Source organism: Giraffa tippelskirchi, chromosome 2 (assembly GCF_054371585.1).
Source record: "Giraffa tippelskirchi isolate mGirTip1 chromosome 2, T2T-mGirTip1v1.2.pri, whole genome shotgun sequence".
NCBI classification, from domain to species: Eukaryota; Metazoa; Chordata; class Mammalia; order Artiodactyla; family Giraffidae; genus Giraffa; species Giraffa tippelskirchi.
The window spans coordinates 64380818-64407643 of record NC_137276.1 but is presented as its reverse complement, the minus strand read 5'-3'; the positions used below and the strand labels follow the sequence as shown (position 1 = coordinate 64407643).

The following is a 26826-nucleotide window of genomic DNA, read 5'->3' as shown; positions in this document are numbered from 1 at the left end:
GAGGCAAAACCACCCCTGAAATAGTTTTAACAGTTTTCTATAAAATTAAACATATATCTGCACTTGATCCAACAATTATACTCCTAAGTACCTGCCCAAGAGGAATAAAAACATACTTAACACAAAGATTTCTGTACAAATGATTAAAATAGGTTCATTTATAATACACTAGAAACCACCCAGAGAGTTGAACTAAACACATTTTGGTACATTCATGCAAAGGAATATACTTAATAAAAAGAAATGAACTACTCTAACACACACCAACTTGAATGAAGCTCAAAAATGTTCCACTGAACAAAAAAAATAAAAGCCACAAAGACTATATCCTAGGGTCTTCCCAGAGGTAAAGATTCCGTGCTTTCACTGCAAGGGGCATGGGTTCGATCGCTGGTTAGGGAACTAAGACCCCACATGCTGCATGGCACAACCAAACAACAACAACAACAGAAAGACTATATGCTGCATACTTCCATTTATATGAAACTCTAGCAAAGAGAAATCCAATAGCAACAGCAGATAAGTGGTTGGCTGGAATCACTGGTAGGAGATGAGATGGCAAGAAGTGGAAGTGGCTGCAAAGATGTACAAAGGAAATTTTGGGGCTAATGGAAATGTTCAACATCTTGTTTTTGATGGTTGTTGCACAGCTGTATATGTCTTATGTCTGTCAAAATTCAAAGCATATTCTTAAAATGGGTGCATTATATTCTTTGTAAGTTGTAACTCAATAAAACTGATTTTTAAAATAAAATGGAAAAAAACTATCAAAAAATTCTGTTTACATTCCCCTAACCCATGTATTCCAATTCTAAGAATTTATCCCAAAATGTACCCCAAAGAAACTGTCAGCCAAAAACACAAAGATGTATTTACAAAAATGTTCACTATAGCATTATTTAATAGAAATAATTTCCTTTAGTGGTCCATCAGCAGGGGATTGATGAAATAAGTTAGGGTACATACATAGACTAGGATACTTTACAGCACCTCAAGGCACCAATTAGATTTATATATATTGACCCAAAACATGTTGTTCAATCAAAAAGACAGGGAAGTCCCTGGTTGCCTAGTCGTTAGGATTCCGGACTCTCACTGCTATGGCCCTGGTTCCATCCCTGGTCAAGGAAATGAGATACCAAAAGCCACGTACAGCCAAAAAAAAAAAAAAAAAACCAAAAAGGTAATGACAGCAAAAGAGACACAGATGTATAGGAACAGTCTTTTGGACTCTATGGGAGAGGGCGAGGGTGGGATGATATGGGAAAATGGCATTGAAGCATGTAATTATCATATGTGAAATGAATCCAGTCCAGGTTTGATGCATGATACAGGGTACTCGGGGCTGGTGCACCAGGATGACCCAGAGGGATGGGATGGGGAGGGAAGTGGGAGGGGGGTTCTGGAAGGGGAACACATGTACACCCATGGTGGATTCATGTCAGTGTATGGCAAAACCAATAGAATATTGTAAAGAAAAAAGAAGAAAACAGTGTAACAATTTTAATAAACATATATAATACATACATATGTAAATTTTTTAATGTATGAGCCAACTTTATACCAAGAGATGTCATCTCTTTCTTATAAGGAAAAGAATGCTAAGACCAGTCCTATTTTAGAGATGAAGAAACTCTCATCAGAGATGTCAGATAAGTGTCAAAGGAATCAAAATAAGAGTGAGAGCCACACAGTCTTTCAAGAAACAACTGATATCTCTATGAACAGGTATACATTCTGCAAAGTTACCAGAAAGGAACTCTCCTCAGTTGGAAAAATAAAAGCAGAGTACCAGTGGAAAATGCCTGCATGGTTTTATAGCCATCTGCTTATCGTTCTAACATTAGAATGAAATTCAGTAAAATTTTCTTCCATGTAATAGGTAGATAATGGTTCCTTATTTACTGTTTTATGCTGTGCTTACTTCCCTGCTGTTATCAAGATCTGATTTAAAAGCAGGAAGAAGACATGTCAGTGTGGAGTCTCCCTGAGAGCAGGAAGGAAGTACTTGGGACTGATTAAGGCCAGCATGATACACATAGTGGCCAATCTCATTCCCGCTGAGTTAAAGTAATCATTCCAATATTTATTCCTTTTCAGCCCATGCCAGGAAACAAAAGAAAAGTGAGAAACATTCACACATACACAGAGAGAGAGGGAAAGAAAAAGGCCAATTTATTACAATCTGCTTGTCACATATCAAGTATTTGTAGTATTTCAAAAAATAAATAATTATTGAGCGTCAATAAGTGGTATTTACAAGGTAAAACAATTTCAAAACTTACCAGCACGACCCCCACAAAATTTATCCAAACCATACTGAAACTTCAGTGTTCCTGATCTTCTCTTACCCTACCCTCCACTCCCACTAAGAATAAGATCATCTTGCTATGAAATTTTAAGAGGAAAAAAGATAGTCTGGTGGTTGACTAATGACAATTAGTAATATTCTGATGGCTTTCTAATCATATATATGTATGCATGGATACAAACATATGTATAGTATTTGAGTATTGAAGTTATAGACGTACCGTTTTGTTCAAGCACATAAATGCCAAGTAAGAAACTTTGAGATTATACAGTTCTGTACTGTCTACTCACATTTGCCCAGTCTGTATCTTCTTATCATTTTAAATAATCAAGTTGATCAACTGTCACCTCTGTCCCACAAAAGTACTTGAATTCTAATACTTCTGTATCTGCATACCTATATCTCACTCTATCCTAATACCTAAGACCCAGCTTGAGCAATATGGACAGGACGGACAAAGAAAAGGAAAAAGAAGAAAGGATCTTACAGAAATTCTCATCAAATCATTTTCGCTGACCTTGCCCACAACTATCAAATAGAGTGCTCATCTACTCTGAATACTCCAGGTAATACTAACACTTTTAACCTAACCAGTCATAAAAATATCAGGAATAGCAGTTACCTTTTATTAAATGTTTCTTATGTATCCAGCACCATGCTGAGTACTATATGTTATCTCATTTAATCCTTCCTACAACTCTCCAAAGCAGGCTGTAAAAATTTGGAGAGGTTCACTTGTTCAAGTCTATACAGATTGAAGAACCCAGAATCAGATGTAGGTCCATCTGTTTCAAGAACCAAAAAAAAATACTAACCGCCATTCTATTTTATCCACATGCTTTTATTCCTCTCTTTACTACAAGATTGAGAAAACACAGTATGGACACCCATATGCAAAAAAATGAACCTCGACCTAAACCTTACAACTTAAACAAATATAAAAATTAACTAGATCACAGATCTAAGTGTAAAACTGCAAAACCACCTTTATGACTTGGGGCTATGCAAAAAGTTCTTAGACATGACATTAAAAGTTCAATCCATAAAAGAAAAATTAATAAATTGGACTTCATCAAAATTTAAAATTTTTGCTCTATAGAAGTCACTGATAAGAGGATGAAGAGATAAGCTACAGCCTGGGAAAAAATATTTGGACATCACATATCCTTGAAAGGACTTGTATGTGTAACATTTACAAAAGAACTCTCAAAACTCAGCAGTAAGAAAACAATTTTAAGTTGTACATAAGATGTGAACATGGGCTTCCCTTGTGGTCCAGTGGTTAAGAATCCACCTTGTCTGGTCTAGGAAGATCCCACAGCTACCGAGTCCATGTGCTGCAAATACTGAAGCCCACATGCCTAGAGCTTGTGCTCCACAACAAGAGAAGCCACTACAATGAGAAGCCCACACACCTCAATGAAGGGTAGCCCCTGTTCACTTCAACTACAGAAAGCCTGCATGAGCAACGAAGACCTACCACAATCAAAAAATAAATAAAAATATAAATATTAAAAAGATATATATGTCAACACCTCTCCAAAGCAGATATAAGAATGGTTAAAAAACACACAATAAAAAGATGTTTAACATCATTAGCCATTAGAGAAATGCAAATTAAAACCACCGTAAGATATCACTACATACTCATGAGAATGGCTAAAATGAAACTGCCAACACCACCAAATACTGGTAAGAACACAGAACAGCTGGAATTCTCTTATGCTGCTGATGGGAGTGTAAGGTAATAAAGGCACTCTGAAAAACAGTTTGGTAGTTTCTTATGAAGTGAAAAATACACCTACCATAAATCCCAGCAATCCCACTCCTGGGTACTTAAAGAAATGAAAACTACGTTCACATAAAAACCTGTACACAAATGTTTATAGTAGTTCTACTTATAATTGCCAAAAACTGGAAACAAATTAATGAAGGAGGATAAACTACTGAAACACACCATGCAGCCATTATACTGAGTCAAAAAAAAACCCACAATCTCACATAGAGTACATTCTCAGGAAAGACAATGCTAATAGTAACTAAGAAGGGATCAGTGATTGCTAAGGTTTGGGGTGAGGAAGAGGTGACTCTAAGAGACAATATGAGGGAGTTTTTGGGGGGAGTACAGCTGTCCTGTATCCTGATTGTGGTTAAGTGGCTACAGAAATCTATACATGTGTCAAAATGCATAAAAATACACCAACAAGGTGCAGAATGGTACATTAGGATGATCCTTTTGTGTCATCCTTTAGAGGATATTAGTGTAATACATGGAAAGTTATGTGCTGATACATCTGTAGATGTTTTTTTCAGTTCAGAATTAAAAGAAACCATCAGAAATGGTTCCCTTTTTCAGTGGGAGAAGAGATCTGTATCTTTCTAATGTTTGAATTATAAGCCATTTTTGTACTCTTCCTTATACTTTTTCAACTTTTAATTTTGTTCTATTTGTTGCTTACCATGGAGCACTTCTCCAGTACTTCCTCCTGGAATTTCATAAATCGTTCCTGAACTCCAGCTTCATTGAGGAAAAAGGCAAGGAAGTGAGTGAAGGGCTGCTTTCTTCTAAAAGTGAGCAGAAGAACATCAATCCGAGTTCGGGCTGAAATTACACCACTTCGATGCTGGCCAGTGATTACTGTAAGCAAAAAAAAGATTTAACACACTCAAGGACCATCAGCTGGTTGTAAAATAGGTGACCTCTTAAAACTGTCATCTCTGGGGAACAAAACTGTCATGAATGTGTACATAATTCTGAACAGCAGACAGTACCAAGGGTAAGAAAGCTGTTAATGAATCCAGTCTAAGCAGAATGCGGTTTAAACAGAATAACCTTAAGACAATCTGATGAAGTAGGAAAATGAATTCAAAAGCTACAAAGCAATCCCTCATACCTTGCTAGTATGAATGTAAAATGGTACAGCTGTTATGTAGAAGTTTGGCAGTTCCATGAAAAATTAAACAGAGAAATATCACATGACCCAGGAATTCCACTCCTAGGTAGAAACTCAAAGGAAGTAAAAGCAGGTATTCAAAAAAAAAACTTGTACAAATGTTCATAACAGCTTTATTCACAACAGCCAACAGGTGGAAAAACACAAATGTCCTTTAACCAATAAATGAACAAATAAAACGTGGTATTAGGTATTACCATACACTGAAATACTATTTGGCAAAAAAAAAAAAGGAGTGACATAATCAGACATGCAAAAACATGGATGAATCTTGAAAACATTATGCTAAATTAAAGATGCCAGACACAAAAGACCATATATTGCATGTTTCCATGTATAGGAACTATCTAAACAGGCAAATTCAGAGAGACAGAAAGCAGATTAGTGGTAACAAAGATCTCGGGAGTAGTGAGGAATGGCAAGTGACTTGTTAATGGATATGAAGTTTCCTTTTTGGCTGACAAATGTTTTGGAACTAGGCAGTGGTTGTCCAACAACTGTAAATGTTTCCTACTCCAGGGGATCTTCCCCACCTAGGAATCAAACTTCGAGTCTCCTGCATTGCAGGCAGATTCTTTACAGTCTGAGCTACCAGGGAAGCCCGTAAATGTACTAAAATGCCCCTCGATTCAACACTTCAAAGTGGTCTAAATGGTAAATTTACGTTGTGTATATTCTACCATTTTAAAAAAAAGAACAATATATTACACAGAAATTCAAACAATAAAAATTAAGAACAAAAAAACTGGAGTTTTCTGTTATGTGAATTCTACCTCTATTTTAAAAAATACTGTGGCAAAATTTTTAGTGATTTGCTATAGTAAAAGGGCAAAACAGAGTCTACTATAATATATACAATCCTACCCTAACTGTATGAAAAATGCAAGGTTATAGTAAAAATGTTTATCTATATCTGCATTGTATGTATAGATATCAAATTTCCACACCTTAGTGTAATTTTGTCTTCTCTGATCTGGGCTGTCTTTATATATAAATGAAAATAAGGGGGAAAACCACAAAACCTTATACTACAATCTGTAAAGAAAAGAAAAAATCATTTAAGGATTACATAACCTCTGTTTAATAGAAATTAAACGTCTAGGTTCCAGAACTGGCAGTGCTTGGTTCAAAACAGAGACTGAGGAAAGATGCAGAAGATAGGAACAATGAACAAAACTGGCATTTCAATGGAGTATTTATTAAAGGGGAAAGGACAGATTTCTGAATATGATATAAAAGACTGAAGTATTAACTTTAATAGTAACAAAATCTGCTACATACTTTCAAGACCACAAAGCTTGCTCCTTCCAAGCAACTGCAGAAGTTAAACAAATAATTCCATTTATTTGTCCTAATACTTCCCATTAAAGCATTTGAAATTTTCTACAAGAACAGCCTATTTTTTTTTTAATAAAAATGAAATTATCATACTCATTTTGTTGTAAAGAAACAAGATGGAAATTTCTGGGAAAAGAAGTAAATTATGAATGAACTGGGATTCCAATGATAAAAGAACCTGCCTGCCAATGCTGGAGACTAAGGAGACACTGGTTGCATCCCTGAGTTGGGAAGACTCCCTGGAGGAGGAAATGGCTACTCACTCCAGTATTCTTGCCCGGAGAAACCCATCGACAGAGGAGCCTGGCAAGCTACATTCCATAGGGTCACAGAGAGCCAAATACGACTAAGCAATTGAGCACTCACGCACGCACACATGAATGAATTAACAGAAAGCCTAAAAAGTGTTTGCCTAAACAGAAAATTGACATAAGTCATAACCAAAAAATGTAAGAGAGCTTCCCATTCCCTGTCAATGCAGGAGACGTAAGAGACTCAGGTTCAATCCTTGGGTCAGGAAGATCCCTGGAGGAGGGCATGGCAACCCACTCCAGTTATTTTTGCCTGGAGAATCCCATGGACAAAGGAAAGGAGCCTGGTCGGCTACAGTCCATGGGGTCGCAAGGAGTCAGACATAACTGAAGTGACTTGGCAAGCATGCATAAAAAAATTAAGAAATAGAGACATGGTATTTTTTTGATGTTATAATTTTATTTTCAATAGAACACTTTGAGAATCCAAAAGATTCAAATGCCCAGTGAAGGGAAGTGTCCAAGCAGGCATTCAAATAATGTGCCATAGAAATACTGACAGAGGAGGATTCAATGGTAAACTGGAACAAAGTTAAAGTAGAAATTATAATTACCTCTGCACAAGGAAAAAAATATGGTAAGAAACTAAAAGAAAAAGGTATGCAGGAGAGGGAAGCTTAAAACTCCTGTTTATGTTTAGTTCTATAAAAATTCAGCACAAAACACTATATCTATCCTTTTGCATTAAGAAGGTAGTTTGGCAGAGAAGACTAGTAAGATGCTTTCATTTTTTCAACACAGAAAACTGCTAAGGGCATGTCAAAAGTGCTCAGATTTATTTCCAAACAAAGATCCAAACTTGAGCAAACAATGACTAAAGAGCAAACATGATGAGGTTAGAAATATTCTAAAACTACAAATATCTGAGAGGACCAGAATTTACTTGACATGGGTCTAAGGACTACAACAAAAGATACAGAGGAAGAAAACAAAGGCACTGATGTGGAACTTTATAAAAACCAACTGTATAACTAAAATGACAAAATCATTTTAAAAGCCTGGAGAATCCCATGGACACAGGAGCCTGGCCGAATACAGTCCATGGAGTCGTAAAGAGTTGGATACGGCTGAAACACGCACAAAAAAATCATTCTTATATCCCACTTCCTGAGGCTTCAAAACAGACTAGACCAAATTCTTATCTAGAGGACAAACTGAAACCTACCAGATCATTTTCTTCTCTAGTTTCTCTAATTTAGGAGAGGCAAAACAACTAATTACAGCATATACCACACCAATGCAACTGCAGTTTTGATTTCACATCAGAACCCAATTTACTGTAACCAGTAGATTCAATTTTTTTATATACTTTACTTCCTTACAAGACCAATAAGCCAGTTTATCCTCTTATTTTTCAATTAAATTAGTTCCACTAAATTCTTACTTTTAACAATTAAAACACCCTTATTATTCACACTGAAATATTTTGGCTTTCTAAGTCAATAATCTGTTTAACCTTTTCTGTATAAGTTTTGGAACTACTCCAGTATCTTAAAATGGCTAAGGTCTTCACATTTATTACATGTTATAATTTTTACCAAAATAAAAATTATTAGCCATCTGTTACTATATGCATAGGAAAAAATGGAGAACAGATTCAACTGTTAGCAACAATTATGGCTGAAGTTCATAACATAAAAGACTTCCCTTTATACTTTATATATAATTGCTACAAGCTTTTCTTTTTGAAAGCATGTATTAATTTTTAAATCAGAAAAAGAAAGAAATAAGCTTTAATGCAATTAATAAAATTACTTCAGTATTTGTAATCTAAACTTTAATACTTAAGGAATGACACAAGCTTTTTTTTAACAGTAATTCTAATGAACTAAATATCTATTTTAATGAGAGTCCTTCAAAATGTCATTAAAGTTCTGAAGTTAGAGTTTACTCGAGTTACCAAGGGCTGGGGGAAACTCCTGCACTTCACTGTTCAAAACAGGAGCCCACATGCAGCTAGTTAAATTAAAAGATAAATGAATTAAAATTAAATAGAATTTAAAATTCAGTTCCTCAGTCACATTAGCCACATTTCAAGTACTCACTCATGAGTGGCTAGTGGCTCTTTGGATAGTGCAAATGTACAACATACCCACCATCATAGAAAGTTCTTCATGGAAAGTTTAGAACACCACTCTAAAGTCAACTGCTACTTATCTGCCACAGTGATTATTTTTACATAGAACAAAATAAGAAGAGTACTTATAATTCTTTTCTCCTAAAACTTAATACAATCCATGAGTGTTTATGTAAAATGGGTTATTGGAGGCTGCTGCACTTACTTGACGCTGAAAAATTGCTACTGTTTTAAAAATTCTGTCCCTTCAGTACCCCTCACTCAAAGTCACTTTACACCACAAGTCTGTGCCTTTGGTTCACATTGATGCTTCAGTACAGAACTTTCTGACATGGTTTCTATCGCTAAACTATTTTTCCTCACCTGAACACTTACTTGAATCAGGTTGTTGTTTTATTCCTCTTACAAATTCCTTCCTAGTCTACAAAGCAAGATAAAAACAAGATAACTAATAGGGAAAGGGCTCAGCTTCATTTCAAATTTGCTGATCTCATTTTTTTTCTCTAATTCTAACTTGATATAATTCACAAACTCCATTTCAAGCTACTGAAGCATACAAGAAATCTCCTAGTCCACAACAAAATCTGGAAGCTTTATTCCATCAGTGTGTAGTATCAAATTAAGGCCCAGGTACTCAATAAGATAAGGCTGTATAAATACATCTTTCCTCATCTGAGAGACTGATACAGATATAAAAAAGGACAATAGCTACAGAACCACATAAAAAATATAATCATCAAACACCTTAGTTGGGTCACATTATTCCATACACATACAAAAGTGACTGCAAACATATACAGAGTCTCACCAATTTCTCCTTCTTGTCCAGGCTTAGGAATGCTAATAGAAGTTTTGGTCTCCACTTCTAGTTTCTTTCTAGTGTCCCCTCTCTTTCCAACAATATGCCTATAATATAGAGAAAATTAATTAATGTAAGTCAAAATATACCAGAATAAAGAACTCCATCATATTTAAATCATATGGGGCTAGAGACACTCCCTCATAAAAGAGTGCTTCAGTAAAAACTCAGTATTTGTAGAGGAAATTACAAGTCATATAGCTTTATATTCACTGACAACACAATGTCCTACAGCCAATTCAATGCATAGAAAGAATAACTATACCCGATGCCTGTTTGCTTCTCAAAACTAGATTCAAAATCTGGGTCTGCAGTTGAGTGAAAGAAAAGCTAGCATAGTCTCACTGGACACTTGAATGGGTCTACAGTTTGAAGGGGGAAAATCTTGCCCTCTTAGAGAGCAAATTAACTACATTTTGAGTTCATCCTAAGGGAATTATCCTTCATTAATTAAACAATGGCAAAGAGCTTAGCAAAGAGCAGGGTCCACCAACCAAGACAGATGCAAGCACAGAAAGAGGTAACCCTCAGGCTGAATTCAAACACATAGAAATGTCTTGTTTGGGAGATTTCACCTAAAAATTGGGTAATTTCACCTAAAAAATATAAATTTCTAAGTTCTTTCAAAAAATTGTGAGATCTGACTACTCAATGGCAAAAATAGGCTGGAACATGAGCTCATTTCTGAAAATGGAATATGACTTCATCACAATCCCTGCCACTTCCTATTGTCTTTTATTGACTCCAATCATCTATTGGCTCACATTACTTACTTAGGCCTCCTAGTATAAATAATTCTGACCATCCAAAGCTATCTTCTGGAACCCATAATAATTAGATGTATCAAAGCAAATGAGACTACTGGATCCCAGGAGAAAAGTTTCTGAGTTTATATAAAGCACTAAGAGATCATCACAGGACCATAAAGTTAAGAGAAAGAACTTCTTCATCAACAGTATTTTGACTTCAATGATTTCAATTACAGTACACAACAGCATTGGTGACTATGCCTAAAATTCCGTATTTGTTTTTACATGGGATAACCAAGTCCGATTATTTCCATTAAGATTTATTGTAGTAAGACAGCTTTTTATAAAACAAGATGTTCAGAAGAGGACTGGAACTCCACAGTTTCCATGTGTTTTTTCTCTGTGTTGAGCTAGGGACTATGTAGCACCAACTCCCTCAGCCTTTGTCTTTCCAGGTCTTATCAATAAAGAGGTGTTTTCAGTTAGGTTCCTGTTTGTTAGCACATGGCTAGTGGACAAACCTCTCATAAAGTAGTTGGCTCAAAGTGTTATTAATAGTCTAGGCACCTTAGAAAGGGAAGTGGTTGAGGTTAAAGAGGATTTAGAAGCAAACAAACCTTGGCCAAGTCATTTAACCACTCTTAGCCTACTACTCCTTGGAAGGAAAGTTATGACCAACCTAGACAGCATATTAAAAAGCAGAGACATTACTCTGTCAACAAAGGTCCATCTAGTCAAGCCTACAGTTTTTCCAGTGGTCACGAATGGATGTGAGAGTTGAACTATAAAGAAAGCTGAGCGCCGAAGAATTGATGCTTTTGAACTGTGGTGTTGGAGAAGACTCTTGAGAGTCCCTTGGACTGCAAGGAGATCCAACCAGTCCATCCTAAAGGAGATCAGCTCTGGGTGTTTATTGGAGGGTCTGATGTTGAAGCTGAAACTCCAACACTTTGGCCACCTGATGCGAAGAGGTGACTCACTGGAAAAAAACCCTGATGCTGGGAAAGATTGAGGGCAGGAGGAGAAGGGGACGACAGAGGATGAGATGGTTGGATGGCATCACCGACTCGATGGACATGAGTTTGGGTGGGCTCCGGGAGTTGGTGTTGGACACGGAGGCCTGGCGTGCTGCAGCTCATGGGGTAGTGAAGAGTCGGACACGGCTGAGCGACTGAACTGAGCTGAACTGAGCCTACTACTTCACTTAAAAAAATGGAGTGAATAATACCTAAGTATCATAAGGTTGGTCATAAGGATTAAATGTGATCATATATAAAAGGACTTCCCAGTGACTGGCACATAGCTCAGTATAGCCCATGTCATCCTCATTAAACCCATGATGGCATACTTCCAGTTAAGAATACAGACAGACCCAAAAGAGGTTTACACGGAAAGTCAAAAGCATTCACTAAAATAATACAGATAAACTGTGAAAGGATGACTCCTTATTGTTTAGGTGGAAATTCTTGCCAGATCAAGTGGTTCTCAATCTTGGCTAAACACTGGAATCACCTGGGTAGCCATAAAACCTAATGATGCCTGGGTTCAGCTCCCAGAGATTCAGACTCAACTGGTCTGGGGTACACCTAGGTATTGGGAGTTTTTAAAACTCCCCAGGCGATTCTAATGTGCACCTGAAGTTGAGAGCCACAGTATTAGACCTCATCTGTGGACATGCGCACCACTATTAGACTCTGATTATAAGTTAGTTTGGTCAAGTAATTTCTTCCTTGGACCAAACAAGCTTACATAAATGATTCTTAAGAAAGAAATTAAAAAAAAAAAAAGAAAGAAAGAAATCTTCCATGTAGGTCAATTATTTGTCAATAAGACCGAGAGGAAGGAAGAAAGGAAGAGAAGGAGGGAAGAAGAAAGGAAAAAAGAAAGAAGTCCTCCTAGTAAATATTGTCTATTAATTAAGATTTAGCAGAACCAATACTTAATCTAACATGCAAGTCATCTGGAACAAAATGAGTATTTCGAATATATAAAATCAAACGGTCATATGGTTACAATCAGACATTTAAGGAATCTTTACATACCTTAGCAGTAACAAATATATACATTAAGGAAGACATGTTGCATTGATTTTTACCAGGAATCTGAGTCACAGCTCTCTAAAATCATGTTTCTTAGAAGAAAATGTCACTGAAACCTGAGAGGAAAGTGAGCTGTCAGGATTAGCATTTGGTTTCTCATTTGGTCACATTCCAGGAGAGAAACTTCATCCTCAATAGGTGTTTCAGAAAATTCTCAAGCTGAAAAAAATGCAACTATTTGCCTCTTGGAACTTAAAGGTGTATGATTCTGTATTTGTAGCCCTCCTCTCATAGAGAAGTATAGGCAGACTTCATTCATCTGGTACAACACAGAAAAACAATCTATGACTTCCTAGACCACCCTATCTTCAGAGGTGCAAGCCCAAAATAAGCCAGTCAGCCAAATGAGCTAACAATATTAGTGGTTAATAAGAGACAGAATATGATCAACATGCAGGCAAGCAGGCACATATTGAAATGATCACAAAGCTTCCAAGCAATTTAAAACTAAACATGATTCTGGAAAAAGAATTTCAGTCTTTGACAAGAACTGGAGGACAACAGAACAGACACATTCCTGCCTTCAAGTAGTTTCCAATCTAGCGGAAGAAACATCAAATAGTAGACAAATAAATATAAACATTAGGCTTGAGAAATGCTATAAAGGAAAAGTAGTGGTGTTATGAAAACATACACTACGGTAATCAATGTGGTGGGTGGGGATGCTGGTGTCAAAACAAGCTTCCCTAAGGAAGGAGAATATATTAATAACTAGGTAAGGTAAGGAAAGGGAACAGCATATGCCAAAGCTAGAAGGTAGGAAGGAACCCAGCACATTTGAGGAACTGAAGAAAACCAGTTAAACTTAAGTGCAAAGCCAAGGAAAGAGTGGTGTGAGTTGAAACTGAAAAATGCAGGGCTGGCTAACTCATGTTCAAGATTTTGGCCACTGCTCTAATGGAATAAAATTCCATCTTCCATGGAAGAATGTTAATGGATTTCAAGCAAAGGTAATAAAATAATCAGGTTTTCCTTTTAAAAAGATTATTCCACCCTCAATATGAAGAACTGATTGGAAGAGAGAAACAATCAATGTGGAGAGACCAATAAGTAGGCTATTTGAAATAATCCACAGAAGAGGTAGCAGAATGGCTATAAAGAAAAAGTGGTGGATTCAAAAGATACTTAAGAGGCAAAATCAACAGGACTTGGTGATATATGTGGAATGATGAAACTGATCTGCAATTAGTCTTTAGAAATTCTAGGATGTTAAACACTAAACCATTTTGTCACTAGTAAGTACTGTAATAAGTGTGGAAAAGAGAAGAATCAGCTTCTTTCTAAGTTTCCTGGAAGTGCCTTCCCATGAAGCTGCCAAGGGGCATCACTCACTTGTAGAGTAGGCTGGGGGCCTTCACGGTACATCGGAAACCTTGTGGGGTCTGCACCACCTCGTAGGTTTCACAGGGCTCTTCTGCACACTCCATGAGGCCTGTACAGAAACCATAACATCTCACTCAGAGCTGCTGCTCTGTGGACAACAGTCTTCCTTCTCCTCAGCTGTCCAACCATTCTTAAGGTTTAAAGAAAAGCAATACACACACACAAAGAACAGCCATACACTTTACACTGCAAAACACTGCTCCAACATTCCTCCTCACCTGCTCTTAGACAAAAAAAAAAAAAGAATAAAAACACATGACTATTTTAAATCTTCCAATCTTGGAACCTTAGAAAAGGAGTATCTACATACACTATTTAATTGTTTTCTCCCAGAAATAAATTTTTTGCACTATTTTACGGAGACATAATTCACCTAACATAAAATTCATCCTCTTAAAATGTACAATTCAGTGGTTTTTAGCATTAAGACACAAAATCACATCAGTGAATGAGGTAGGAGTGATGCTGGAGAATTTACTCCATACAGCCAAGACAAAGAGAAAAGAGGAGGCTGAAATAAAAGAGGTCAAGGTCCCAGAGCTGAAGGGAAACAGCCATGTCAGTTATGTATTTGAAACTGCCTGTATATGACTGCAAAGAAGAAAAGAAAAATTATGACACAACAATAACAGTTAATATTGGGCATATGTTCATTTATTTCAATAGTTTATAAAAACTTGTTCATAGCTTTACAGATAAAAGAACTTAATTTTGCCACAGATAATTGTTAATATTAATAGCTAACTAAAATTATCCCTTATTACATTTAAGCCTCTGCACAAAGATGAGACACAACTTAACTTATGAACTGAGAACACCTCATCAAACAAACTCACCAGCCCCCTCAGAATCAACAAGGGAGCTATGAGTGGCCAAACACGTCAAATTTCAGTGCTTACACAGCAACACTGAAACAAGGAATTGCTTCTGCTATACGGATAACATTGTACTTCTAATCTGACCAAAGAGCAACTAAGATTACCTTGGTAATAGTCATCATCTTCTTCTTCATGTTGATAAGTCTGTTCTTGGATGGGATTCTTCCTATAAACCCGTCCACCAATTTTTATCAGCTGTGGACGCAGAACTTCCATGATTATGTGGATCTTTACACAGGCCTACAATGACAGAATTGGGCATCAGTTCATAGCAAATCCTAAGCAAAAGCATTACTGTTTCCACTAGATTCCCCCTATCTAGAAGCTGTACATCACTCAGGAGAAACCAAGTTTCTAGTCACCACTTAATGAATTAACAGTTTAGGAAACAAAGCTTCTTAGGGTTAGCTCTGGTTATGTTTAACCAAGGTTCCCACCACATATGGTACATCGTCTTGAAACCCAAAACAACTTAAGCGGTCCCCCTCCAAAAAGATCAATCCTTACTAAACACACTAACGCTCAATCCAACCTCAGTAAGTAAATCGCTTTCATTGGTAATTTTCTTACAGAACCAATGAGTTAGTTTCGTGTTGTGAGAAATAACAGTATACAAGGTAAACAGACTTGAACATCGAAAGAGGAGGCATAACTAGCAATACTTTAATGACATTACACCCTAATACTCAATTTTCCAGGACCTCTCAAAAAAAAAAAAAAAGGCTCGCCACAAGTAGAAGCTAATGTTACGGTAGGTCCTCAAACTGAGCTCTGGAAGAGAGGGTTGTCTCGGAGATAGCAAACCCTCTATCTGCCTTTCCTATAAGGCCCTGGGCTACAAGACTGTTCAGGAGGAAGGATGGGGGAAGAGCCAATTTAATCCTGCTCCGTGGTGGTTTGGAGAGACAGAGAGGAAAGCAGAAGGCCTACAAGGTCGGGAGGGAAGATGAAACCCTGAATCATAAAAGCGAGCAAAAAATCAACCCCAGTACGTCAAAGCAAGCGAAGAGACAAGGACTCCGCGGTGGTAGGAAAACCGCTGTAGTGAGAGCAGACGAAGGACCCAGGTCTCTCCCAGGACCAGGTCTCCGCGGCTCTCCGCCCCCGCCACGCCCACCTCTGCGCTGGCGCGCGCACGCCGCGGCGGCCGCGGGCTCCCTCCACACGGGCGCGAGCACGCCGCCGCCCTCGTCGTTGAAAACGCAGCCGCTTCAGTTGGGGGCGGGGCTGTAAAGTGCCAAACCTGCTGAGGTAAGTGGTCGAGGGCTCAGGGACCCTCGGGAGCTTGCTGGAAAGGGAGTTGATCCCTGGGATCCTACCTGCAGGGACTAGTAAAGTGGAGAAAGTAGGAGGAACTGGAGCCTGCCGCAGAGAGCGTGTAAGAGGAAATTTCCTCAGGCCGCACGAGACAATGCGCATGCGGGCCAAGCGGTGGCGCCTGCGCAGTGGGATGGCGCTAGTGGTGTCGCCCCCTGGAGACCGGGGGAGGTGGGGTGAGGTGGAGGTCGGCGTGGCTGTGGGGTTATGGCTTGGAGTTAGCTTGGGAACAGCTGACATTCTGACCCATCCCCTCTTCAGCCCCTTTCCACCCAGGCTGTTTTTAGCTGCAGCATCTTTTTGATTGGTAATCCAGCTGTTTGGAATGATTTCTGATGATGGAGTTTAATGATTGCTTGTCTTTTTGATAAGGAGACTTTTAAAAAAGGATTCTTTTCAAGAATATAAGCATGTATCTGCTAGGAAGGAAAGTGGTTTATGAATACAAGGTCATCCCTATCATGCATGAGGTAAATGTGTTGATCATCCTGTCACTGAACACAACGATGCAGTATCTCTGCTCTCCTGTAAGAATCTCTACTGCCAATAGTTCCAGCTTCCCTTATTGGGTCAAGTCCCAGCTTACTTCATCATTAGTATTTAAATATTCAACAAAATTTTACTGAGCACCTACCTTGGGCTTGGCAGCCTAATTGGAGAAACAATTGTGTAAATAGACCTACAGAATGAGGGAGAAAAACCAATAATGGACCAACTCTCCTGACATCAAACTTTTCTATCCTCTGCTAGCCCTGTGTTCTGTCATTTGTTCCTTAGTCATTCAGGAAACACTGTAATCCAGGTTCTGTGCTAGGCCTTGAGAGTAGAAAGACAACTCCTTCCCCTTTTCCTAAGAAAAGGGTTCTTCCTAAGATCATGAACCTTAAAATGAAAGTATGGGGTACATTTTCCCTCTTCCTGAGCATGCACTTTCCATTCTAAGAGACATTTGACATTGACACTCTGTGTCAAGTGGAGAGAATTATGACTTTTCCCATGAGTGTGTTGAAACATAGTAAGTATGAAAGACTGGAATCTGCAGAGGAAGAAAAGATTCAGGACTAAATATTCATTGATAGTTTTGGATAGCTGTTGTTTACTGTGCCTGTAAGTGTTCCAAATGCTTTAGTTATATTAACCTTCCTGACACCTATGATGTAGGTACTGTCATTATCTGCCTTCTATAGATGAGGAAGCTGAGGAGCAGAGAGGTCGAGTGATTTGTCCAGAATCAGAGGGCAAGTAACAAAGCCAGGACGTGAACCTGCGCCAAAAGGCTTCAGAGTCTGAGCTCTTAATCACTGTGCTGTTTCACCTCTCACACAGTACATGTTGTTCAGTCATTCTGTCATGTCTGACTCTTGCGACCCCAGGACTATAGCCCACTAGGCTCCTGTGTCCCCACGGGATCCCAGGCAGGAATATAGAAGTGGGTTTCCATTTCCTTCTCCAGGGGATCTTCCCAACCCAGGGATCGAGCCCATGTCTCCTGCATTGACAAGTGGATTCTTTACCACTGAGCCACGTGGGAAGCCCATATAGCACATGACAATGCAATAAAGCCATTGCTTAAAAAATGGCACAACAAATAAGCTGAAGTCTGTATGCCTATGTGCAAAATGGGGGGATTGGGCTAGATGATCTTTAAGGAATCTTGTGGTTCCTGTGAAATGTTAACTCATTTAGCAAACATTTATTTAAATCAACAGCTACTTGGTATAAGCCAAGCATAATGTTTGGTCTTGGTGATCAGAATGCCTGCCTTTATAAAGCAGTTCCAAACTAGGGTTTATTGTGAGTTTCACTTTAACTTTGGTTACCACCTGCTGGTAGCATTCAAAATTTAACCTAAATCTTTAAAGCTAAAAATTACTTAGGTAATCTTTTCATCTCAGCAGAAAACTGCTTATATGTGTTAAAGTTAGTGCTAATTCTGCACTCTACTTTTCAACCCTGGCTGTTTTATGTCTTGAATGATAGTTCTGAGTTTGAAAGAAGACTGTTCTTTTTATACAGAGAACATAAACCTTTTAGAATCTTCTGTAAATATGTAGTGTAAGCTTCTATTTTGTTTTGAACTTTTTAAAGGAGACATGTGTCTAAGCCCGGCTAGCTCAGTCGGTAGAGCATGAGACTCTTAAAGGAGACATGTATTTGGAACAGATTTTCTTATTTACATTTGGACCTTTTGATTTTTTAATTTGGTATAGTATTAAACACTCACAGCCCTTCTAATTCCTAATAGGCTGTAAATTCTAAGATCATTCTTGAACTATTTTGTTCCAGTTTTGGGACGCCACCAAGTGATCGATTTGGGTATTACATTTGGATGAAAAAAATTTTTTTAATTTAATGAAAGGGCCAATATGTATTTCCTAACCATTCCCCTTCCTTGGGAACAGAACACAGTGTTATTCTGGAATTTTATTTGGAAAATTTTATAAGTGAACTTCTTGGTGTGGCTTGGTCAGGATGTATCCAAGACAAACTGTCCCATGAGGCATGGTTGTTTTATCCTCATATAATTTATTTCCTCAGTCAAATTGCTACCTTGGCATTGCCATATCACCCTTTCATAACCCATAAATCACCCAGTCAATCCCAAATGACATAAACAGTTTGCTAATGGTAGGAAGTAATGTTTTAAGTAGAAAAACTAAGGATAAACATATTTTCACTTAAAATCCTGATTGACATTTTGGCCCAAGGAGCCATAAAAGATCGTGGGAGTACAGAGGGTAGAAAAATTTGGAACTAATTCTTGACTAAACTGTATGCTGGCTTTCATGGTAGCTGGAATGAAATGTTGTCAGTCTCACTTCCATAAACTTGCCAATTGCTGTTTTTCTTTCTCTGTAGTGAAGTGAAAATTCTACTAGAGAGCAAATGGCTGCCTCTTCATCATCCTCCTCAGCTGGTGGGGTCAGTGGAAGTTCTGTCACTGGATCTGGTTTCAGTGTCTCAGACCTTGCCCCACCACGGAAAGCCCTTTTCACCTACCCCAAAGGAGCTGGAGAGATGTTGGAAGGTGATCTCATGATGCTTTTTGCTGAATAATTGGATTCAGACCTGCAATGAATATTAATTGTAAAGAAGCTATTAAATGGATTAGTTACGAGTTTGTCCTGATTTCAGCTTCACATTTCATCTCTTGTCCTCATTTCAAAATATCTTTAAAACACAAATCTTTCTCCAGAATTAGAATTTTGGAGCTGAAAAAGACTTTGGAAATCATGGAGGTCATTTAGAGTTATTTAGACCCAGAAAAGATAAAGTGATTTGACCATGTGAAAAGACACAGTCAGCACTTAGACCAGGAATTCCATTAAACTCCTGCTCCAGTTTGCTTTATCCTGGCACCAGTCGGCTTCCCCTATGGTTAGTAGGTTTCATATATATTTTTTCTAATATAATTCACCTACAGATCGAAGAGATTCTGAGAGAAAATAAAAACCAATCTACTATTCTTATATGGCCCTCTGCAGGACAGTGCCACGGCGTGGTTTCTCAAGCACTGGAGCTGGATTTGTATCAAATCATCCCACATCCTATTCAGCACACATTTGCAAACTGGCTGGCCAAGATCAGGGCACAGGCTATAAGCATGAAACAACTTTAGTACCTAGAATTCATCAGGTTCATGTCACTTTAGGAGATGGACCAATAAATTCTTAATAGAGAGCATTAAAACCTCCTGAAGAGCTTATTTAAAATGCACATATCTGGCTCACCTAGAGATTCCAAATTAGTCTAGGTTATAGCACAGGAATCTCCATTTTGACTAACATCCAGGGGATTCTCATGAAAGTGGCCCTTAACTATTAAACTATTCTTCATACCTCAAAATTTGCGAAGAACCTATTAAAAATTCAAAATCTTCTTGATTCTAGCATATCTGTGCTTAATTGTATATTGATCCTTTTTGCTTTAAATATTTAAAATTTCAGTAAATATACTTAAAAATTAATCTGGAAATATCTGAGAAAGGCACAGACTGTAGTTAAGAGTCAGCTTTTTGGGGGTGGTCTTCATTTATATCAGGTATAATAAAAAGCAGAGGTTTGGATTAAGCCAACGCAGACAGAAGACTCACTTGTGACAGGAAAACATAGGAAGACTGGGACCATAAGACTTTTTAGAATTGGTTAAAATAATGATTGGTGAAGTAGACAATCAGATATTGTAGTTAGTGATGCATATGAGGTGTATGTATAGATACTTCTGTCTTTGCCCTTTTGTTTTTTTCTATTATGTTAACTGAATACTCAAGCTAACATCACTGAGTCTGGAGGTAGTGAACATCTAGGGCCTTGTTTACCATATTTGGCACTTAAAATAAATTATGACTTAAGTTATATGCTGCAGAGACCTGGTATTAAGGAAGTTTCTCATGTATATTATCATATGTGAAACAGAACACCATTCCAGGTTCGATGCATGAGACAAATGCCCAGGGCTGGGGCAATGGGATGACCCAGAGGAATGGGATGGGGAGGGAGGTGGGAGGGGGTTCAGGATGGGGAACACATGTAAACCCATGGCTGATTCATGTCAATGTATGGCAAAAACCACTACAATATTGTAAAGTAATTAGCCCCCAACTAAAATAAATAAATTTATTTTTAAAAAAAAGGAAGTTTCTCCCAAAACAAATCAAAAGTTGGAGGCACTTATATTGCTTAATGAGTTTTATGGCAGCAGAAAAGGAATCCTTATTTAACAATGAAACCTAAGATAAAAGTCATTTTAAGTCTAGCTACAGGAGGAATTTAATACGGGAGGTACCTCCTTGGTCTCAGAGCTGTCAGCATTCTTTGTCAGTGTACACCAGATTTCTTGGAAACATTAAAGAAGAACGGCTTCTGAGATTAGTCTAAATGTTGATGTTCTAACAAGTGATAGTTCTGTCCACTTTTTTTTTCCATCCCAGTATGCTTCATGGGGGACTGTGTTGCCTTTCTACTGTAGAATGAATTTAAATTAAGTTTAAATTTGCAGTGCACAGTTTTGGTTTTCTTCCTTAGGTTTAAAGTTTCACCTATACTTTAAAGTTATTTACATTTAAGGACAAACTATGAAAACTTAGAGGTGGCAGCCCTTGAATATCCTAAGTCAAGTGAAAAATGTTAAATTGAAAAGGGTACCCTTAAATGTGAATTAAAAGGGATGGTAGATTCGGAAGCATCATCCTACTATGTTTATAGGTGATACTATTATGCAAGTAATCTAACACATGTGTACCTGACCATTTTTCTTACGGTAGTTTAATGGAATACAGGCATACCTTGTTTTGTTGGGCTTTGCTGATACCGTGTATTTGACAGATTGAAGGTTTGGGCAACCTTGCCTTGAACAAGTATGTTGGCGCCATTTTTTCAACAGCATTTACTCATTACCTATCTCTGTGTCACATTTTGGTAATGCTGATAGTATTTCAAACCCTCCACCAGCAAAAAGGTTACAGTTCCCTGAAGGCTTGATGATGGTTAGCATTTTTTTAGCAGTATTTTTTAATTAAGGTATGTACATTGTTTTTTTAGACATAATGCTATTGCACATTTAACAGACTACAGTATGGTATAAACATAACTTTTATATGTGATGGGAAACTAAAAAATTAGTGTGATTTGCTTTATTGCAGTGGTCTGGAACCAGGCCTAAAACATCTCTGAGATATGCCTGTATGAAAATAGAGTAGGAAGAGTTGCCTCTTCAGAGTAAGAACAAAAGCAATTAGGTGCTGTTTATTATCTTAACAGGTTCAACTTGGTCTTGCATCCTCCCAAGTCTAGGATAATAAACCCAGATAACCTGTACTTAACCTTGTGTATTAACTTTTTTGTGTATCTGCTGTCTGATATCAGACACCTCACATAAGCAGTATACTGTACAGGACTTTTCAACATTCCCTGCCTTTGGCTAGGATTGTCTCACCCAGATATTAGTAAGCAAATTAGAGACTGCCTTCCAGTCCTGAAATGGCTGAATTTTGGTGGCATCATATGCCACTGGAGCATAAATTATCTGCCATTGCCTGTTTTCCCGCTGTGGGATAGTATTCTTTTAAATGAATTTGTTAGCATCCTATTTATTGGAGTTAACAGTGGTGTTAGATTTGGACAATTTACTGAATTTTTCACCATTTATAACCTTTACTTGTCCCTTAAGCGGAAAGCTGATGTATTGCTACTTGGTGTGTTACAAAGAGTTTGATTAAAATTTCTAAATGGAAGACAGATTGCCCCAAGCTCACTCCTCTCTGGAGAAATTCCAGACTTTAGATTGGTACAGATATCACATCTAATAGGATGTAGCTAAGAAGCAGTGGACTTTGTGGTTAATACAGAGCTGCAAATCAGTAAAAATGTGTTCCATAGACATACAAAGCAGCAAAGTGATATGCAGGTGCCTTTTTGAAAGATTAGCTTATGTCCTTTTGCTTTGAAGTTCATTATCAAGGGTAATATGCAAATGTAATAATTTAAGCATTTATCCTAATAACACCTGTGATTAAATGTAAGCAGGAGGTAGCACTTTCAAGAGCTTGCAAACAAATCTTGGCGTGGTCCTTAGAGCCAGAATCCCCACTGCCTTGTGTGAGATCCTCAAGTTCAGGATCAAACCACCTGAGAAGAGCTTTAATTCTGTATGCTTTGCTCTTCCTAAAATAAAACTTAAGTTATAATTTGATTCTTTAATCAAGGGTATGAATGCTGGCATACTTACACAATTTATTAGGCATAATAAATTGCATCATTGGTGTCAAATGTTCACACAGTCCCTCTTCCCATAATGGGATTAATAGTTATTTTCAGGCCATTTTCCTTATTTGAAAAACTCAGTAATATCATTGGCTTACCTAGATCTTTAAACTGGACAGCCAGTATAATATTCAATCAATTGAAAATTAAATTTTTGCTCAGTTTAGATGATATACTTACAAATGACTTACATTCTGCCAGAGGAATAAGGGTGGGAGGAGGGAATGGGATCATATCCCATATGACACAATATTTAGAAAAGAAGTTGAATTTAAAGACTAACACTCTCCTCAAAGTCTACATCACTATATGAAATTATATTTTGAAATAATACATATGTATATATATTAATACATAATAATTTTCATACATTATGTATGGAATAATTATATTTTTGCACCAATTTTGAAGATGTTAGAAGCCCTCTTGGTCGTACATTTAAGCTATTTGAATATAGTATGTATGGTTTTTCCTATTTATCATGAGCTTCTAAAATAAGGTCTGCCTTGCGTGAAACTCAGCATGAACCCAGAATATGTTAGTCCTGTCTCCTTGTCACTTAATACCTGGCTGACGGCAGCAACCCATGATTGATGAGTGAGTGCTTGACACCCAGTAGTGCTGGCATGAACCGCCGCCTAAAAAAGACAGCTGTGTCCTCTCCCTTCATTTGTTTTAGAATTTCTGCAATAAGATCCCTTCCCTGAATGATTTCTGCTACCCCTTGAAGTCACATTTTCCTACATGAGTTCTACGTCTTTAGGGGTATGTTTTGTTGTATCAGCCCTTGCCTGATAAGGAATAACATGAACTAGCTTATGTTTCACAATCATCTTCCAAGTACTGGGGTGACTGAATTTGCTACCTTCTTGTATCCAGTTCTTGGCATCAGTACAATGGTAGGTTCTGAAATTGCACCATACTCTTATCAACATCCAAATTGCAGTGTTCTGGTTTAGTTGGAAAATCAAGGTTCCAGTTTGTCCTTACAGAATTAAATTTCCCAGCAGTGTTTTGTGATGGTCATTGTGATGTAATTTGATATACAAAATATTGACAATAGCTATTTTTCTTCAACTTGACTTTTTAGAATGAAAACAATTAAGAGTTTTGGTGTACCTTTGTGTTTTGAAAGTTCAGGGGCTACATGGCCAAATATGTTAGCTGTCAGTGTTTGCATGACATACAAAATAGGAGAACATTAAGAAATTGTCAGGTTAGGATGGGAGAAATGTTGACCAGGACATCAGACTGAGTTTCTTGTTTTTGTTATTTTAACACTATTTTTAAATTCTTGAACAAGTAGAGGGACTATTTTAACATTCTAGGTATAGAAGAAGTAGCTTTTATAACACAGCAGTGTTAATTCTAAGTGAAACAGAAGCCCTCTTTGTAAACACTGAAAACTAGACCCTGAATGTAAAAGCAGGGAGAAGAATGGATGTGTTTACTACGTTTATCAGAAGCCATTAGGTTGAAATGGATTGGAGCAGATTAAAATTTTTCCTTTTCTGTTTGTAGATGGCTCTGAGAGATTCCTCTGTGAATCTGTTTTCAGCTATCAAGTGGCATCTACGCTTAAACAGGTGAAACATGGTAAGTACATGAGTAATGTGTACTTAACTGTGAGAATGAACTTACTAGGGAGTGGAAGGGTGGGAGAGAGGGACTTAGAAAGGTCAGAGTGCTCTCTAACAAAAACTCAGCAAGGCTACTTAAGTGGACTTCCCAAATTGCCTGCAGACAAGAACATTCTACAGTTCTTAATCCACACATAATGTTACATTAAGACTTAAATTTGAAGTCAAAGGGGTTAGTTTTCTAGGGGAGTTAATGCTTCCTACTCCTCTTGTATTGCTTTTTCCACCCCTTCCTGAAACGTCCTTTTCCTGTTGTCCTCCATTGTTACCACTGTCTGCACCTTCGGGTATGTATATAATACCTCTTGGTCTACCTGGATTCGAAGATCCTGGTAGCACCTTTTCTATTCTATCGTGCCTCACCAGGTCTTCATTTATGCATCAGGCAACTCTGTTCCACCACCAAACCAGACTATTTCTCCCCTGAGAACATAATGTTGGGGTGGGCGGGGGGTGAGGGGGGAGCTGCAATTGCTTGTAACCCTAGGTTTTTGGTTTTTTCAGTTTGTTTTTTTGTAGCATACAGGATCTTAGTTCCCCAACCAGGGATAGAACCAGTTCCCCCTGCAGTGGAAGCACAGAGTCTTAACTACTTGTAACCCTAGATTCTTAGTGTACCAGGCACAAATTTAGTACACAAATGGCATGGAGGATAACTACTACTATTTTTTTTAATATTGTCTTAAGTAATTATCCTACAATTAAAAATAAAATATAAATTAAAGAAAAGATTAAGTCTTCTGACAACATAAGGTAAGATACCATTACTAGAATATTGAGGGGGAAAAATCCTTCTAGGAGTTATTTTTAAATCAGTCACCATCTGGGTGCTTGGTGTATTATTAATAAATACTATCTCCTTGATTCTTTACAGATCAGCAGGTTGCTCGGATGGAAAAACTAGCTGGTTTGGTAGAAGAACTGGAGGCAGATGAGTGGCGATTTAAACCCATCGAGCAGCTGCTAGGGTTTACACCCTCTTCAGGTTAACCTGGCCTGGATGGTCATCTCGGGTGCACAGCAAGTGCAGGTCTAGCAAGGAACTTTTCTTACAATGTATATAGCCATCCAGAGATTCACGGCTCCATCACTGAGTTGTTAATTCACATTCATACTTGGTTTCTCTGTATCTATACACAAGCAACAAATTCTTAAGTGTGTGATCTTGCAGGGAAAATTTTTGCTTATTTGTTTTTAAAAAGTATTGAGAATCGTATTTAGACAATCGACATCAGAGAACCCAGGAAGTTTGGGTTTAAAAGAGATTTATAAAACTTCACAATCCCGGACACATGCCAGAATTGGCCAGAGGAAAGACATCCCTCCTGTCATTCACACAGTTCCTAGAATCCTTGCCAGTCAAGTCCAAGGTCAGGATCTGGAGTTATAAAATACATTTCTGACCTAAAGCCCTTCTTTTTGCAGATGAATGTGATTTCGACTCAGGACTTGTCCAAATTAGGAATTTTTTAATGTTTGGGATTTTTTTCTATTTTTAGACATCTAATTCTATAGATTCTAACTTTTTCTAACCTCTTCTAGGCATGCCAAATGCTGGCAAAAAGAATTGCTTTTTGAATGTTGACGTTCTTGTAAAAATAAAGCAGTGAGCAAAATCCTTTTAAACACAGAAATCCTGAGCTCATCTTGTTGGTGGGCTCTGGCAATTCTGTAGCAAATAAATCCTTTGAAAGAACTCCAAATTGGTTTCTTTATCCTTTCAAAGCCTCAGGGATTTGGGATAGGGGGAAGAGGTCAAATTACTTTTTTATAAGAAGGGAATCTAAAAACCATTTCCCCTAAACAAATGGTAGATTTCCTTCATCTCAGGGATATTTGTCTTTTTAGAAGTATATGAATTTATCATCAATATCTAAGTAGGTTTTTAACCATGATAAGGAAAAACCTGATAAACTAAGAGATAATCTTTTTTTTTCCTCATGGGACCCCCCACGTCCACACTACATAGTTAGGAGAGTCATTTAGATTGTATGCAAATTTTGCCCCAGACAGAATTTGCCTTTCTCCTCATTAATAACTTGTTCCTGACCTGCTTAGAGTTAGTTAATTATGAATAAATAAAATCCCAGTAGCAGTTGGCCTTAATCTCAGGAGTTCAGAATGTTTTAATACATACTCCATGACAGGG

General features: G+C 37.7%; 2 protein-coding genes across 31 annotated transcripts in view; one reads left to right on the top strand and one right to left on the bottom strand.

The window, feature by feature from the left end:
• ASCC1 (activating signal cointegrator 1 complex subunit 1) overlaps positions 1–26826 on the bottom strand; it is a 132273-nt gene that overhangs the window by 85359 nt on the left and 20088 nt on the right. For 16 of the 30 annotated variants that reach the window (XR_014076056.1, XR_014076055.1, XR_014076054.1 and 13 more), the window contains 5 exons: positions 19277–19345; positions 15064–15199; positions 14031–14130; positions 9800–9897; positions 4771–4949 (listed from right to left, as the gene is read on the bottom strand). Coding sequence is in view for 22 of the 30 variants with exons in the window: in XM_081566910.1 (XP_081423036.1) it covers positions 4771–4949; positions 9800–9897; positions 14031–14130; positions 15064–15175 (489 nt within the window). In the remaining 8 variants the exon portion in view is untranslated. Of the gene's footprint in view, positions 1–4770; positions 4950–9799; positions 9898–14030; positions 14131–15063; positions 15200–15943; positions 16356–19276; positions 19346–26826 lie in introns of those variants that run through there. The other 14 variants (XR_014076051.1, XR_014076061.1, XR_014076060.1 and 11 more) reach the window with 4 other exon arrangements.
• ANAPC16 (anaphase promoting complex subunit 16) lies at positions 16102–26380 on the top strand. Its single transcript, XM_081567036.1, has 4 exons — positions 16102–16210; positions 19136–19304; positions 24559–24633; positions 25552–26380. The coding sequence occupies exons 2-4, from the start codon at positions 19163–19165 to the stop codon at positions 25665–25667; spliced, it is 333 nt and encodes a 110-aa protein (XP_081423162.1). The 5' UTR covers positions 16102–16210; positions 19136–19162; the 3' UTR covers positions 25668–26380.